Raw genomic sequence first — 13,249 nt, 5'->3', positions numbered from 1 at the left:
GACAGGTACACCACCTTACTTCCGTATACATTTGGGCGGTCTTAGTCAAATCAGACCACCAACTGATGTAGATTTGTGAGGTCGAGGTTACACGAGGCGTTTCAGGCAGGTCTGGGTGAGCATTCTCTTTTAGATAGAATGAATCTTTTGTTCACACACTTTCACTTTTGCGCTTTTACGTGTCAAATACATGCATGGGCAACAAAAAAAGAAAAACACGTATTCCCCCATATAACTCCTTTAAAAGGATTTTAATGTTAACTTTAAATAAGGGTCAAATAACTGATCAGTACCTCTCTCTACGGGTCTTGTCCACCTTATCCTTCAGCATCATGATCTCTTTCTTCAGAGCGAGTTGCCGTCCCTCGGCCTCTCGCAGTTCTTTCTGGAGGTTCTTCAGTTCGTTGGCGTGCTGGAGGTCTCTGCGTGACAGCTCTTCCTCATAGTACACGGTCTTCTTGTCCAGGTCCGCTCGTAGTTTACTGAGCTCCTTGTTGTGCTCTGAGGTCCTGACGCCTGGAGAACGGCCCACATGCTTCTGCTGCTCCACAACAAGAGACAAGAAGATCATCACAGATTAGTTTTCTGCTGCTGTAATACAGCAGTGAGAAACGTTTCTGCAGATTTGTGCGGACCTTGGTTCCCTCCAGCTCCTCTTCCAGCTGTCTGCTGTACTGCTCGCTGCGTTCTCTCAACTTCTTCTCCTTCTGAGCCTCGGCGGACCATTCTTCAGCCTGAGCTTCCATCTGCCCAAAACACACATAGATGCTCAGGGAATCGGGTATTAGAGCCTGTCGACCAATCAGGATCCAGAACTCATACAAGCGTGCGATCGCTCCTCATGCTCACCTCTTTCTTGGCTCTCTCAGCTTTGCGCACGTCCAGTCGCAGGGCCTCCACTTTCTGATTGAGAGCGTCCATCTCCTCCTCTTTGTCCCGGAGCTGTCGCGAGAGACGTTGTTTGTGTGATCGCAGCTCCGTCACTCTCTCGCTCACCTCGCTGAACTCCTGCACGGCCACTTTCCTCTGGCTGTCGGCCTCTTTCAGCTCTTTACCCTGACATTTCTGCTTCTCCATAGACTCCTGCAGGCTCTACATTACCAGGGTTGAGACAGACCATAATACAGGATAAGAACAGACTCTACACAATATAAGGTTAGGAGTGTAGCACAAGTTAAAATGATCACTTAAAAGAAAAAAGTTCCACCTTCTGTACATCGTCTCTATCCTGCTTCAAGTTCTTCAGCTGTTTTTCTAGAGAGTGAATCTGTTTGGAGGATTCTTCAAGATCCCTGCGGGCAGAACCGGACTGATCTAACTGCTGCTGGACCTGTCCTGCGTCTGCCATCAGAGAAACATGTGCAGAAAGAAAAAGATCGATGAGAAACATTTTATGGGTTAAATATATTTGACAATCTTGGTAGTAATCTTTGAGTGCTTTCACACCTGACTCATTTAGCTAATCAAGTTAGTTTTTTTTCTTGGTGCTGTTCGTTTGGGCAGGTGTGAATGCAGCAATCGCACTCGAGTGCGCACCAAAAGCCTACCAAATAAGCGTCCTTGTGGAGGTGACCCGGTCACTTTAAAACGAGAACGTGATCCGACCTCGAAAAGAAAGCACTACACTGCGCTGTGCATAATGTAATGATAATAAGTGTTTGTTGACAGTTAACACTAGAATGGCAGCTCCCGGACAAACTTGCAGTTGTGAGAAGGTGCGAAGCCTCCTAGAAATTTGGACTGATGACCAAATTTCGCAACTTTTGAAAACTCAAAAGAACAGCGTGATATTTTCATTGTTTAGCATTGTTTCATTGTTATGGCAAAGAAACTTGGGACAAAACCGGACGTTGACCCGGTGGATGTTGTTTAGATCGCCATTGGCGCTAACAATAATGCGACTGATGCTAGCACAGTTGACCGGGTTAATGTTATCGTATATCATAGGCGATGTTGACAGTGTTAATTTCGTTTCAAAAACCAGTTTAGGAAATATGTTCTCTCGTCAACGAGTGATGTGGATGTTGTCACATGACTGCATTTTGGTTCGCTTCAACCGGTTCGGACCAAAGCGATCAGTGTGATGTGAAAAGGAACCAACCTACAATGTATCATATTTTTCCCATTGGTCCGGACCAAAAGAGCCGAAATAAAGGAGAGAAACTCCGCCAGCAGTACATCATAACAGAAACTAACACATTACGAATGCTGTTTCCGTTTTCATTCAGTTTGTACCTGTGATCTGTTTCCTCAGGGTCTCGATCTCCTCCTTCAGTCCCCGGACCTCAAACTCTCCGCTGGCAGAAACCGGTCCGTCCGTGCTTGTGTAATGCAAAGCCTGGACCGCCTTAGTGGACTCTGAGGACAAGAAGACATGTAAACTGTCAGCCAGCCAGAGGCACAACTTCCGGAAAGCGTTAAGCAGATTAATTCTGCAAAAAGAATCCGAGGTATTTCTGTGTTTATAGCAGATGTCTGTGGAAGGCAGAGGAATTGCGTCAGACCTTGGAGTTTGCGACCGAGCTCCAGTTTCTCCTGCTCCAGACGGCGGATTCGTCGTTCATACGCCTCGGTGGCCAGGCTGTCTTCCAGACCGCGCTGCACACACACGTCCATTTGCGCAGGAGATTCGGACCCCTGCAGGCAGCCACGGTCTGACAACGTACTGAAGAGCATAAACGGGGTCGCGGCTAGTCTCGTAGATTTTTACTTATTGTCGTTATTAATAATTTTATCACGGGGTCTTACCAGTTACTGGTGTAGGTAAAACCCACAAAAGGCAGATGGCGTCCAGAGAGGGCGGTGTGGGAAGGAGGCGGTATTGCCTCCTAAAAACACAGCAGAGATTTTTGAAGCTGTCGCAGCCGAGATCAAAGATCAAACAGGTTATGAGTACAATATCCTACCGTGTTTTTGAGGCAGTCATCATCCACGTCAAAGTTTGATGTGTCCGACGGACTGCTGACTTCTGGGATGTATGGAGCGTCGCAGTTGCGGATGTTCTCCCAGTCGATGCCGGAGAAGAAGGGATGCTGCTGGAAGTCCTGGATGCCATTCTGACCCAGCCTGTGTTCGCTGCTGCAGATCAGCCTTCGGATCAGATCTTTGGCGTTCTCCGAGACATCTGTAACATGGGCGGAGAACTGGAACCGCTCCTATGGGAACACAGGACAGAGAAGCCTGTAAGGTTGCGTTACTGGGCGTCATTCAAAAAATAAACTGGTCACATGATATTTAGGGTATTGACATCATTATTGTCAAATGACACACACTGCTATGAATTTGCACCTTATGGTTCATAATCTTGCCGTAAGTTTCCACCAGCGACTCGGCATAGAAAGGAGTTTCTCCATACAGCATCTCATACATACAGACCCCCAAAGACCACCAGTCGCACTCAGGGCCGTATTTCCCTTTCCCGTCCTCCATGGCTTGCAGGATCTCTGGAGAGATGTAGTCAGGTGTTCCCACGGCAACAGAGGACTGCACCTGCGAGAAGGACATGAAGCAGTGATACTGGTATCTTCTACAGGCGAAACTTTGCTAAACAATTTCTTCTGGTCTTATAGTGTGCGACTCGCCTAAAAAAATATCATCACTGTATGATTTTTAAGCTTTTGCTATAACTATGGCTGATGGAATATCAAAACAATAATTCTAGGCATAGCCTGACATCTGCAAAGTCATCAAATTCGAATAAAATAAACCGTTTAACTCACACTTCAGCAAGTGTGTTATAAATGCTGTAACATGTTGTTTTTAAAGGAGTAGTTCACTTTAAAATAAGTCCCCATTGACTTTCCATAGTAGGAATAAAATGACAAAAAAACACAATTATTATTAAATGTTTCTATTACATGCTGCTTGCTTAAAGTAAAAATTTGCTTTTTTTAAAAAAGGTAATTATAAACAACAAAAGCTCTTCAAGGTTTCCTTAGCTCATAACATCATACGAAACATGTCTGGTATTATTTCAGGTCTGTACCTGCGGCTGTCAAACGTGTGTCAGGCCTGGAGAAGAACATATGAAGACATTGACATTTATCTGGGTGAATCTCAAAAACCTGTCAGGAACACGTCCGACTCATATTTCACCGCAATCAAAAGAAAAATATATATTCTATATTTTGCATAAAGTAAATGGAGCACATTTTTTTACCATTACGTTTTTCGTCATTGTCACTCAATTTTGTCATAAAAATTATTATTAATTATTATGCAAATGATGCACTCAAACTGACATCAACTTAAAATCACAATGGAAAAAAAGCATTAATATGCTTCACATAGTGTATGTTGAACAATCATTAAATTAAATTCTATTCATTTAAACATGGATATTTGTTCTCTCACAGTTTTCGTGACATTTAGCCACTGAGTGTTTGTTATTAAGACTTCAGAAGAATTCAGGATGTGGCGTGTTCACAAGGTTTCTGCGTCTGAGCGGTTTTGGATTGCACCCTGAAGTCAGTCACTGATGTTGAAAAACAAAGAGATCCCTGAAAAAATGCTGTTATTAGCACACTCATCATCACCGCAAAATGCAAATTAACAATTCAAGCCATCTCATTGGCAGCAGCCTGCAGAAGTGGGCGTGGCCTTGGGGAACATGTCAAGTGTACATAAACAAGACCTCTGAGAGCACAGACCGCAAAAGCGAGAGACAGAAAGATCACTAGAGACCACTAATGAACCGGGGAGATGATTGGAGCTTCCTGGCCGGGGTTCAAGGGTCCGAGCAGGCAGAAACTGTCTGTAACGCAGCCTGTGGCAGATGTGCGCAGCTGGAAGAATTTGTGGAAGTGAAGCAGTAAATTAGCTGCTTTCGCTGGCAGAGACACACACACATGAGCACATGAACATGTGAAGAGACACACAAACATGAGCACATGAACATGTGAAGAGACACACACAGGCGTGTGAACACTCACTCTGCTCTTGTCAGAAGTCTGGAGGATTTCCTGCCGCACTGTCTGCGACGGACCAGAAAACAGCAGCAGATATCAGCTGAAATAAAAGCTGCTCTACTGAAATACATCTCTGATCATACACTGCCTTTCAAACTAACGGGTTTATAATCTAAACCGGATTTTCAATTCAAGCGTGGACATATGGTGCTTCTATCCTTTACAACAAGTTTTTCCAATATATGATTGATCGTGATTATATACGTAAAGTACGAATGACTCGTATAAGAAGACATGTTTGGCTCTGGTCAATTGTGATGTAAGAGCCTTAAATTGGTGATCTTAAATGTAGATGTGTACAGGGGCGTGTTTACCATTTTGGGGGCCCTAAGCAAAGTCCAGACCTGTGGCCCCCCACACATTGCCTCACATTTTAGTTTGATTTGCACAGCAGTATTGAGTTTTGAGTATGTATACATACAAATATAAACAGTTTTTATTTTACGTTGAACCACATAACAGCACTAAATTCTCTACAGTTTGTTATAAGAATAAACCTTCTTGGTTTTGGGATGAAAAATGTCCTTAGTTTTAATCAGAATAAAACAGAATGCTTTTAGCTACAGTATAAGTAAAAGATGCAAGATTTTGCTTTTCATCGCATTGTTTTGCTATATTCCTTAAATAAGTGATAGATTTCTTTTCTTTTTCTTTCTTTCTAAATCAAGCGTCAAATGATGTTAGTGCTTGTAGCCACTAGGGGGCCCTGAGCTTGCTGGTCCCTACGCATTTGCGTGGTGGTTAAAACACTACTGGATGTGTATTTAATAATTGTAAATAATGTCCATATACTATAAACATATTTCTGAAAATTATTGAATTGAAAATCTAATGTTATTTAACAACAGTGATGACACACTTCCTAAAATGTATTTTGAGGATTTTTGCTTTTGTTTCAAATACAGTATTCTTTTTAAACAATATAAAAGAAGCTACCAATCTATTCTGTTCTGGCTGTTCTGTCTTCATTATTCAATCAAAGTCAAAAATGTTAGTTTTTTTATTGCATACAGGTTTTCTGGAACTCCTAATATACTTTTAACTGTTATGTTTAATTTAAACATATTGCATATTCTTTTATATTTCATGTACTTGTAGCTATAATTGTTTTGTTGCACTACATCACATTTTCTAGTGAAGAGAAACCACCAAAGTACAGAAGCCTTTATGTACTGTATTTCCAGAGTAGTTGTTTATCTAACAATCATGTTGTTTGACCGGGCCAGCCCCATCCATCATCATACCAGCTAAACCAGAACATGTGTCAGGCGTGTAAAACCACCATATTACAGTATTTTCAAATCGTTACTTAGCAACCGTCAACACACTGTGGAACTATGAGCACTTGGATTTGCATTTCAAGTGTAGACACATTCGACCGAGCCAAACATTCTTTGGATAGGAAGAGAAGTAAAATATGGGAAAATAACCAGATCCAAAACAACGCTCCCTTGAATCCGCTGTGCTGATCTATACTGCCATGGAAATGAAGCAGAGCCCCAAAGGCGAACGCTAAACCTTCTTCGATTTTGACAGCAATGAAGTGTATGTTCGCTGTATTCAGTGATGTTTAATAGTTACCGTTCCATCCTCCGCGAGTTTAAGACAGGAGCCAAAGTCTGCCAGACGAATGTGTCCGTTCACATCCAAGAGAATGTTGTCCGGTTTGATGTCTCTGTCGGAGAGAAAACACACCAATACACAAAGTTGAGTTTCTAAACAACACTTCAGATCTGCGTTTTGAAACTGCCATGTTTTATCAAATCGAGCCATGTTGGATACACCTATGAGCGCATCGTTCGTTTTATCAATGAGTCGAAAAGAACCTTTAAACTGCTTTTGATTTGCAACCCGAAATCTAGTGTGCACTTCTGAGGGCATCTTAAAGAAACACGGCAGTAGTTCACTTCTATTTTAACACATGGGAAAACATCAGCTCACGTCAAAACAAACAGAGGTCAGTGACCCAAACCCAACCTCATTAGTATGACAGGATTAGTGTTACTGGTTAGGAAAGGTTTGTATCTGCCCTGTCTGTGACCTGCCCGCGGGGCAGCCGTACTGAGAACATAAACAAACAAGCATCAAAGTGTCACAAAGTCACAGTTTCATTAAAGTTTATCTGAGCCTGCGTGTGAGAGAACACGCTTGAGGCGAGAGAGAAAGACACACGGATCTTATTCTCATTGATGCTTTTAGTCTTGTTCTTCCCTGTAAATGTGATCCAGAAGCTTAATGTGGAGCTGAAATAAGAACAAGTAAAGGTGTGTATCCTTCAACAATCCCACAACATACAATGGTTATTTAAATAAAAAGGCCTAAAAATGCTGCAATGGTTTGGCAGTGCTCATTAGAGCCGTGTTTATTTGCAGCGCTCTCTCTTTGTTTATATGATGACTGAGCTACTGTGAAAAGAGGAGGCCACATTACACTTTGTATACTGGAAGTGTTCTCGCAGCACACATTGATGCCCACGTTACTTTGCTTTGGAGAAAAACTTTTTCAAAACAATTTCTAGAATTGCCTGAAACTGCACTAACTGAGAACCAGACTGATGTTTGCTGTGCGGAACTCATGATGTATGGTTGCTATGTGTTTGCTTTGTTTTTTATATGGTTTTAGCATGGGTCATAGCATGTTTTTGTTTCTTTGGGCTTTTAGCTTATTGCTTTGAGGCGTGACAATACACTCACAATTCGTTACGCAATACAACAGTATCACAAAATATAAAAATAAAACTGAACAACAGTTACGTAACAGATTTATATTCAAAACCTTTACCATTTTTGTTTTTAGTTACACAACTAAACAACTTGTTAAAGAACTGACAACATTCAAAGTATTTACATTAATAAAAGTTGAATAGTCTGTCACTGAAAACGGAATCTCAATTTTATCATAAAATGAAAATGAGAGATTTTACAGTCTGACATTTTCGTATGCGGTTTTTCTTTTTTTTGCGCTGGTTTGTACGGTGTCTCTGAATTGTCAAAACATTGTCAAAAAAATTGTGAGGTTGTGTTTATTTTTTAAATGCGGAAATTTCGGATGCAAAGACTCCACATGCAATGATTTTTGCAGAGAAAACTGAATTTTACTGTTATAACAATAAAGATGATTTTATAGCAACAACATAAACAAACGTTACTGCACATGCACGCTAGGGATGCATATGTATTCATAAACTTTGGCTTTTAGCAATAAACAGTAAAACATGCAGTCGATTGAATTGTCTGCTAGTGCATTTGCAAACGTCAATCTTTGTTAGAGATCGCAATTTTTTTCATAATGTAACGTGGGAAAGACACTGGAACGAATGGGTCAGACCGGTCATTTTAAATTTTATATTATATAAAAAACAGAAGTGTTAGTTTTGCCTTTTTATTTTGGACCTGAGTTGGATAACAAAACAAGCATATTGACCAGGAGACATTTGCAAGCAGGACTTCAAAGGACGTTTCATAGAAGTGTTTTAGAGTTAAGCACACACACACACACAATATCAGTGTATTTTACAGATCAGCTTTCACAGCCGATGTTAAAGTCATGAAGTTGTTATTTGAGAGTTGGTTAACTTAGAATGCGTGTCGATGAATTCTTATGACCAGCTTTATGACTGTGATGAAAGTATTTTAGCGTGTAGCTCAGTCAAATATTTACAATCTCTGATAACCAAGCACTACTCTCTTCTTCTCTAAGGAAAGCCTCACCCCTTTTGTGGTGTATTCCTGTGGGCGGAGGTTATTAAAAGGAATAGTGACATCATGAACCAAGGAAGTAGAGCGCTGTAGTCAATTCCAGCCGTTCTCTGTAGTTCTTGAAAAGCGAATTCTGTTCAAGACAATATCTCGCTTGGCACTGAACTTTGAGCTTTATCATGTTGCAGGTATTATTTGTGCTCTAACAGCAACATTACACACTAACTAAAGGTTGAAAATTGGCATCACGGGGAATGCACCCTTTAATATGAATATAGATTCAATATAAAATAAATAGTTATATTATAACCAAACACAGAGCGGAAGTTAACTTCGGGCCAGCGCGTGCATCCGATCTATATTAACACAGGTCACATCTTGGCAGCTCAACCATTAGGGTTAAATATACATCATATTATAAAAATACTGGCAAAGCTCTACAATACTTGGCAGAATTGTTTTTTATATTGTGATATAACATGCCACAAAAAAAGAAAATCTCCTATGCAAATAAATCCAGTATCAGCATCAGTGCCAGAGACATATAATGCTGACCTAGAGACAAATGGAAGAGAAAAGAAAAACCAAGCTGCTGTATACATCATTTATAGTCAAGCACGTCTATATATCAATAAACCATAAAGGAAGTGATGAAGATGGAGAGAGGAGAGAGAGAGAGAAAGCAGAAGAATGTTTCCTATTAAGGCAAGCGGTTGATGCCAACTTCACGCATGCCTGTGAAAGCCAATGGAAACTCTTATCAGATGAGCAGCCATGTTTACAGAACCAGACTAAGACGTTTCCACACATTCCCAATACGATCACAGTCAGAAGAGAGACATCTCTTACATTCGAGACAGTTTTCATTTCATCTGGACTGCAAACACAAGCAAGTTCAGCATACTTCTCAGTATCGTAGTGAAAAAACAAATGCAAAACTTCTATTTTCCCATGGACAGATGTTCCAAAGTCATGAGCTGCTCCTAAACCCTGTCATTTTCCCTTTAAATGCGTAAACAGTAAACACTGATGCCTTTTAGTGACCCAGCATTCCTTTCTCCTGCGTCTATTTGTTATTTGTCAGTCTCGCGAATGGGGGGCTTGGACAACAGCAAACGCACCTCCCCGATCCTTCCGCAAATAGACCACTTACAGTGTGACGACTGAGTTTACTCTACAAGCAGCTATTTTCTCTCCCTGTTTTTACTTTCTACACATGGAAAATCTTTCCTGCTGTTTTAGGCCCATTCACATAAAGAATTGATCACAAAAATCACGAGCTCCAGACACGTGACCAAAAAGCTTGTGACCTGTTGGTGAACAAATGGTAAAATACAAATTGAATTATAGAAAAAAGATCCAAGCAAACAAATTTTATTTTTTTATTTAATTTAGAGCATTTTGCCAAAAATATTGTCGAAAAATTCAAATTCAGTCAGCGCCAATAGCCCTTTGTTCAGTGTGGCGTCATATGTGTGCTCACGGCGACTTGATATCCATCTCAAGTCTCTCGGCGATCCTTTGCCGAAACCTGCTCCACCATCTCCACCCAAAGCTTTCCTGTCACCTCTCTACTGTGCCATCCCATTAAAGCCCCTAAAACATAACTGTAAAAATCTAATTCAATGTGCTTTATCACATAATGTGATCATTGCGCTGGATAAGAAGCTGTCAGACAGTCAGGATTTTTTATGTTCATAGTTGTGTCTTGGTGTCTAACTGTTTGAGAAAGTTAAAACAGATTTTTCAGTGTTTTACATCAATAACAACCTCACGTGTATGGAGTGTTTATTTAGCCACTACAACACTTTGCCATTTACAGTTTCAGAGAACAGCCCCTAACATGGTGGTTTCGCTGAACTTAACCACACATTAAGTAACTACGAGCAATCTTACCAAAAACTAATTCACTTAAAATAAGAGATGACAATCATGGATTCCACTCCTTTGCAAGTTCATTTCTGTAATTCCACAACGCCTCTGTGTTCTCAGCCCTTAATATGTCGTCTACAGTAAGACTGCACCATCTTCTTCTTTTCACTTCCTGGAAATGATGCGATACTTCCTATGAGGAGCAGAACAACCACCTGCGGTGTACCATTTCCTTCCGGGTGTACACCACATCCTGTTCTGTGGTTTACATCATACCTCGACTTCCTCAACAGGTGCTGTTTTTTTGGAATGCATCTAAACCGACGTGACAAAACAGAAAACACAACAAGGACATGAAGACTGAGATTGAGTTACAGTGCCCCTCGGACAGCAGGATATACATGTCATCAATAATGGGAAAGTTATTTGAAACTAAAGCTGTAAGATGCTCATAAATTAAAACTATTTAGGAGGGAGATGCATCTTTACTACAGTGAAACTACAAAAATTATGTGATACAAAATTTTTAGATCATGTCTGATAAAGGCCTTGGTAGTGGCTGAATAGTCACTGATTTGAATTAAGTTTGATATTTCTTCTAGAAAGAGTTTTTTTCAATTCGGCACAAAATTATAATCTTAGTTTGCATGATAACATCAAACTGTTGTATGAAGAGTGAGATGCAATCTTCAAATCCCACATACTGCACAAAAATAAAAATCATTAAAATAATTGAATCACAAGGGACAAACAACAGCAATGAATACATTAACATACATACTGTATAGCAACAGATACATGTGTATAAATAAGTATCAAAACAAAAATATTATGTAAATCAGGAAATTGTCCATTACCTCACATAATGAAGCGTTATGTTTTTATTACCTACGAATGAGCTATTTCTATCTAGTATCTACATAAAACCGCGGGTCCCCTTACATGGAATTCAACATGTTTTTTCTACAGATGCCCTAAACGACAAACTGCTCTCCAGAGTGTGTTTACTAAACACGTTATCTCCTTTGAAAGAAGTGAAAATGTGAGGACATCTTAGTTCTGTATCCACCACCAGAGTGCTTCGAAAGGGAGGGGGGAGTGAGCCGTTGGTTGCAATTCACAACCTCGTGCGCTAGATGGTGCTAAATTCATTAAGTGAACTTTAACTTCGTCACTATTGAACATGTAATTACTAACTAGTAATATTTCTGAATTTGCGCCAAATTGACTGCTGCGCTATATGCCATCTACAATACAACTATCACTTGCTTTTAAAATAAAACGGCCCTCATAACGCAATAAACATTGATGAGATAATGGCTGTGCGCTGCATGAGACAAACATGTAGGCTAATATAGCCAAAATCACCTCATATATAAGCTCTTCAATGTAAATAAATGGTGATTTTGTCAGACGATGTCGCGTTTATAAATCAGGATTTTAGCAGCAGTTAAAGTGACAGCTGGTTGTGTTGAACACGAGATGATATTGGGTCGTGTTTGGTAACTATTTTATACTTGTGTTATGTCTGACAACAGAATAGATAATATGTGTAAATAGCATTCGGTTGTGTTAAAAGATAGTATAATATGATCATGAGTGAAACATACTTTAATTGCCAAAACTAGCCCAAACGCAAACACGGGGTGATGACGTCACAAATATGCTACTTAGTGTGTGACGTCATCGGCGCCACAGTCTTTCAAAATCCTGTGGTAAACACTGAAGTACACTGTTATTATATGAGCGCACCCTTAGTTAGCAGCATCACAACATACTCTGTAACTTCCTTACACCGGATATCACTTACAGCTAAAGAATATAACGACACCGAAAACCCCCAATTGACTTCTTATCCACAAGGGTGCTGACAATAGCAGTTTAGGTCAGTATCCAATAACTCTGGGAACCCCAAAGACCTGCTGTCAAGAAAGAGTCCTGATCCATCCGATCATTCTCTCCAGAGAGACGGTGGGGGCCGGTCCTTCAGAGGAATCTCAGATCAATATCTGCACAGGGTCCAGGTGAGGATCAATAACTGAATTAACAGACTAACCACTAAAATCAAGATGTACTCCATCAGAGCTTGAACGGCTGCTGTGTGTGTTTGCCTCTATTATTACAATAGAGACTGACCTCATAATCACAATCAACTCCAGACCTCATTTCCACAGCCAGCGATTCACTCGACCAAAAGACAGAGCACCTAAATCAATATTATCCCAAATTACACAAACGCTTGGAGCTGAGCTACGAGGAGAGGCCGATTCCCAACTACATCTAGATAACCTTCAGGTTCTAATGACTACAGTTAACCCTGACTGTACTCCGTGAAGACTTACAGCTGTTGTTCTACAAGAACAGTGCCACGCAAAGGTCATCGTGTAGTTGGCTGGTGACTCCAGTGTCGGCTTCCTGCTACGAGACCGCAGGAATGTGAGGGGCTTTCTCCTGTGGCCTCAAAGACTTTGCAGATGCTGATCTGAGATATCTGCTCGCTCTTCATTCCTCTGGGAAGTCCTGGAATTCCAGGCCAAGACGATTCCGGAGATCCCGAGACTCTCCGCAGCTGTGCCACACCACACCCTCAGAGACTTCTAACGGTTTCACGAAACACGGTTTGGAATGGACATTAAATGGATAGTTCACCCAATAAAATTAAAATCTTTATTGATTCCCCCTTAAAGGCGGGGTGTCAGATTTCTCATAGTT

The 13,249-nt window shown here is 40.7% G+C and overlaps 1 protein-coding gene across 5 annotated transcripts in view; it reads right to left on the bottom strand.

Annotated features, from left to right (window-relative positions):
- cdc42bpaa (CDC42 binding protein kinase alpha (DMPK-like) a) overlaps positions 1-13,249 on the bottom strand; it is a 53,740-nt gene that overhangs the window by 20,226 nt on the left and 20,265 nt on the right. For all 5 annotated transcript variants that reach the window (XM_056768652.1, XM_056768653.1, XM_056768656.1 and 2 more), the window contains exons 6-15: positions 6,549-6,642; positions 3,289-3,489; positions 2,907-3,155; positions 2,749-2,828; positions 2,505-2,665; positions 2,236-2,358; positions 1,208-1,341; positions 850-1,092; positions 636-746; positions 294-541 (exon numbers count right to left, since the gene is read on the bottom strand). In XM_056768652.1, the coding sequence (XP_056624630.1) occupies positions 294-541; positions 636-746; positions 850-1,092; positions 1,208-1,341; positions 2,236-2,358; positions 2,505-2,665; positions 2,749-2,828; positions 2,907-3,155; positions 3,289-3,489; positions 6,549-6,642 (1,644 nt within the window). The remainder of the gene's footprint in view (positions 1-293; positions 542-635; positions 747-849; positions 1,093-1,207; positions 1,342-2,235; positions 2,359-2,504; positions 2,666-2,748; positions 2,829-2,906; positions 3,156-3,288; positions 3,490-6,548; positions 6,643-13,249) is intronic.

This window comes from Triplophysa dalaica, chromosome 15, assembly GCF_015846415.1.
Source record: "Triplophysa dalaica isolate WHDGS20190420 chromosome 15, ASM1584641v1, whole genome shotgun sequence".
Taxonomy (NCBI): domain Eukaryota; kingdom Metazoa; phylum Chordata; class Actinopteri; order Cypriniformes; family Nemacheilidae; genus Triplophysa; species Triplophysa dalaica.
Note: the sequence above shows the minus strand (reverse complement) of the source record. Positions and strands in the feature narration are given on the sequence as shown.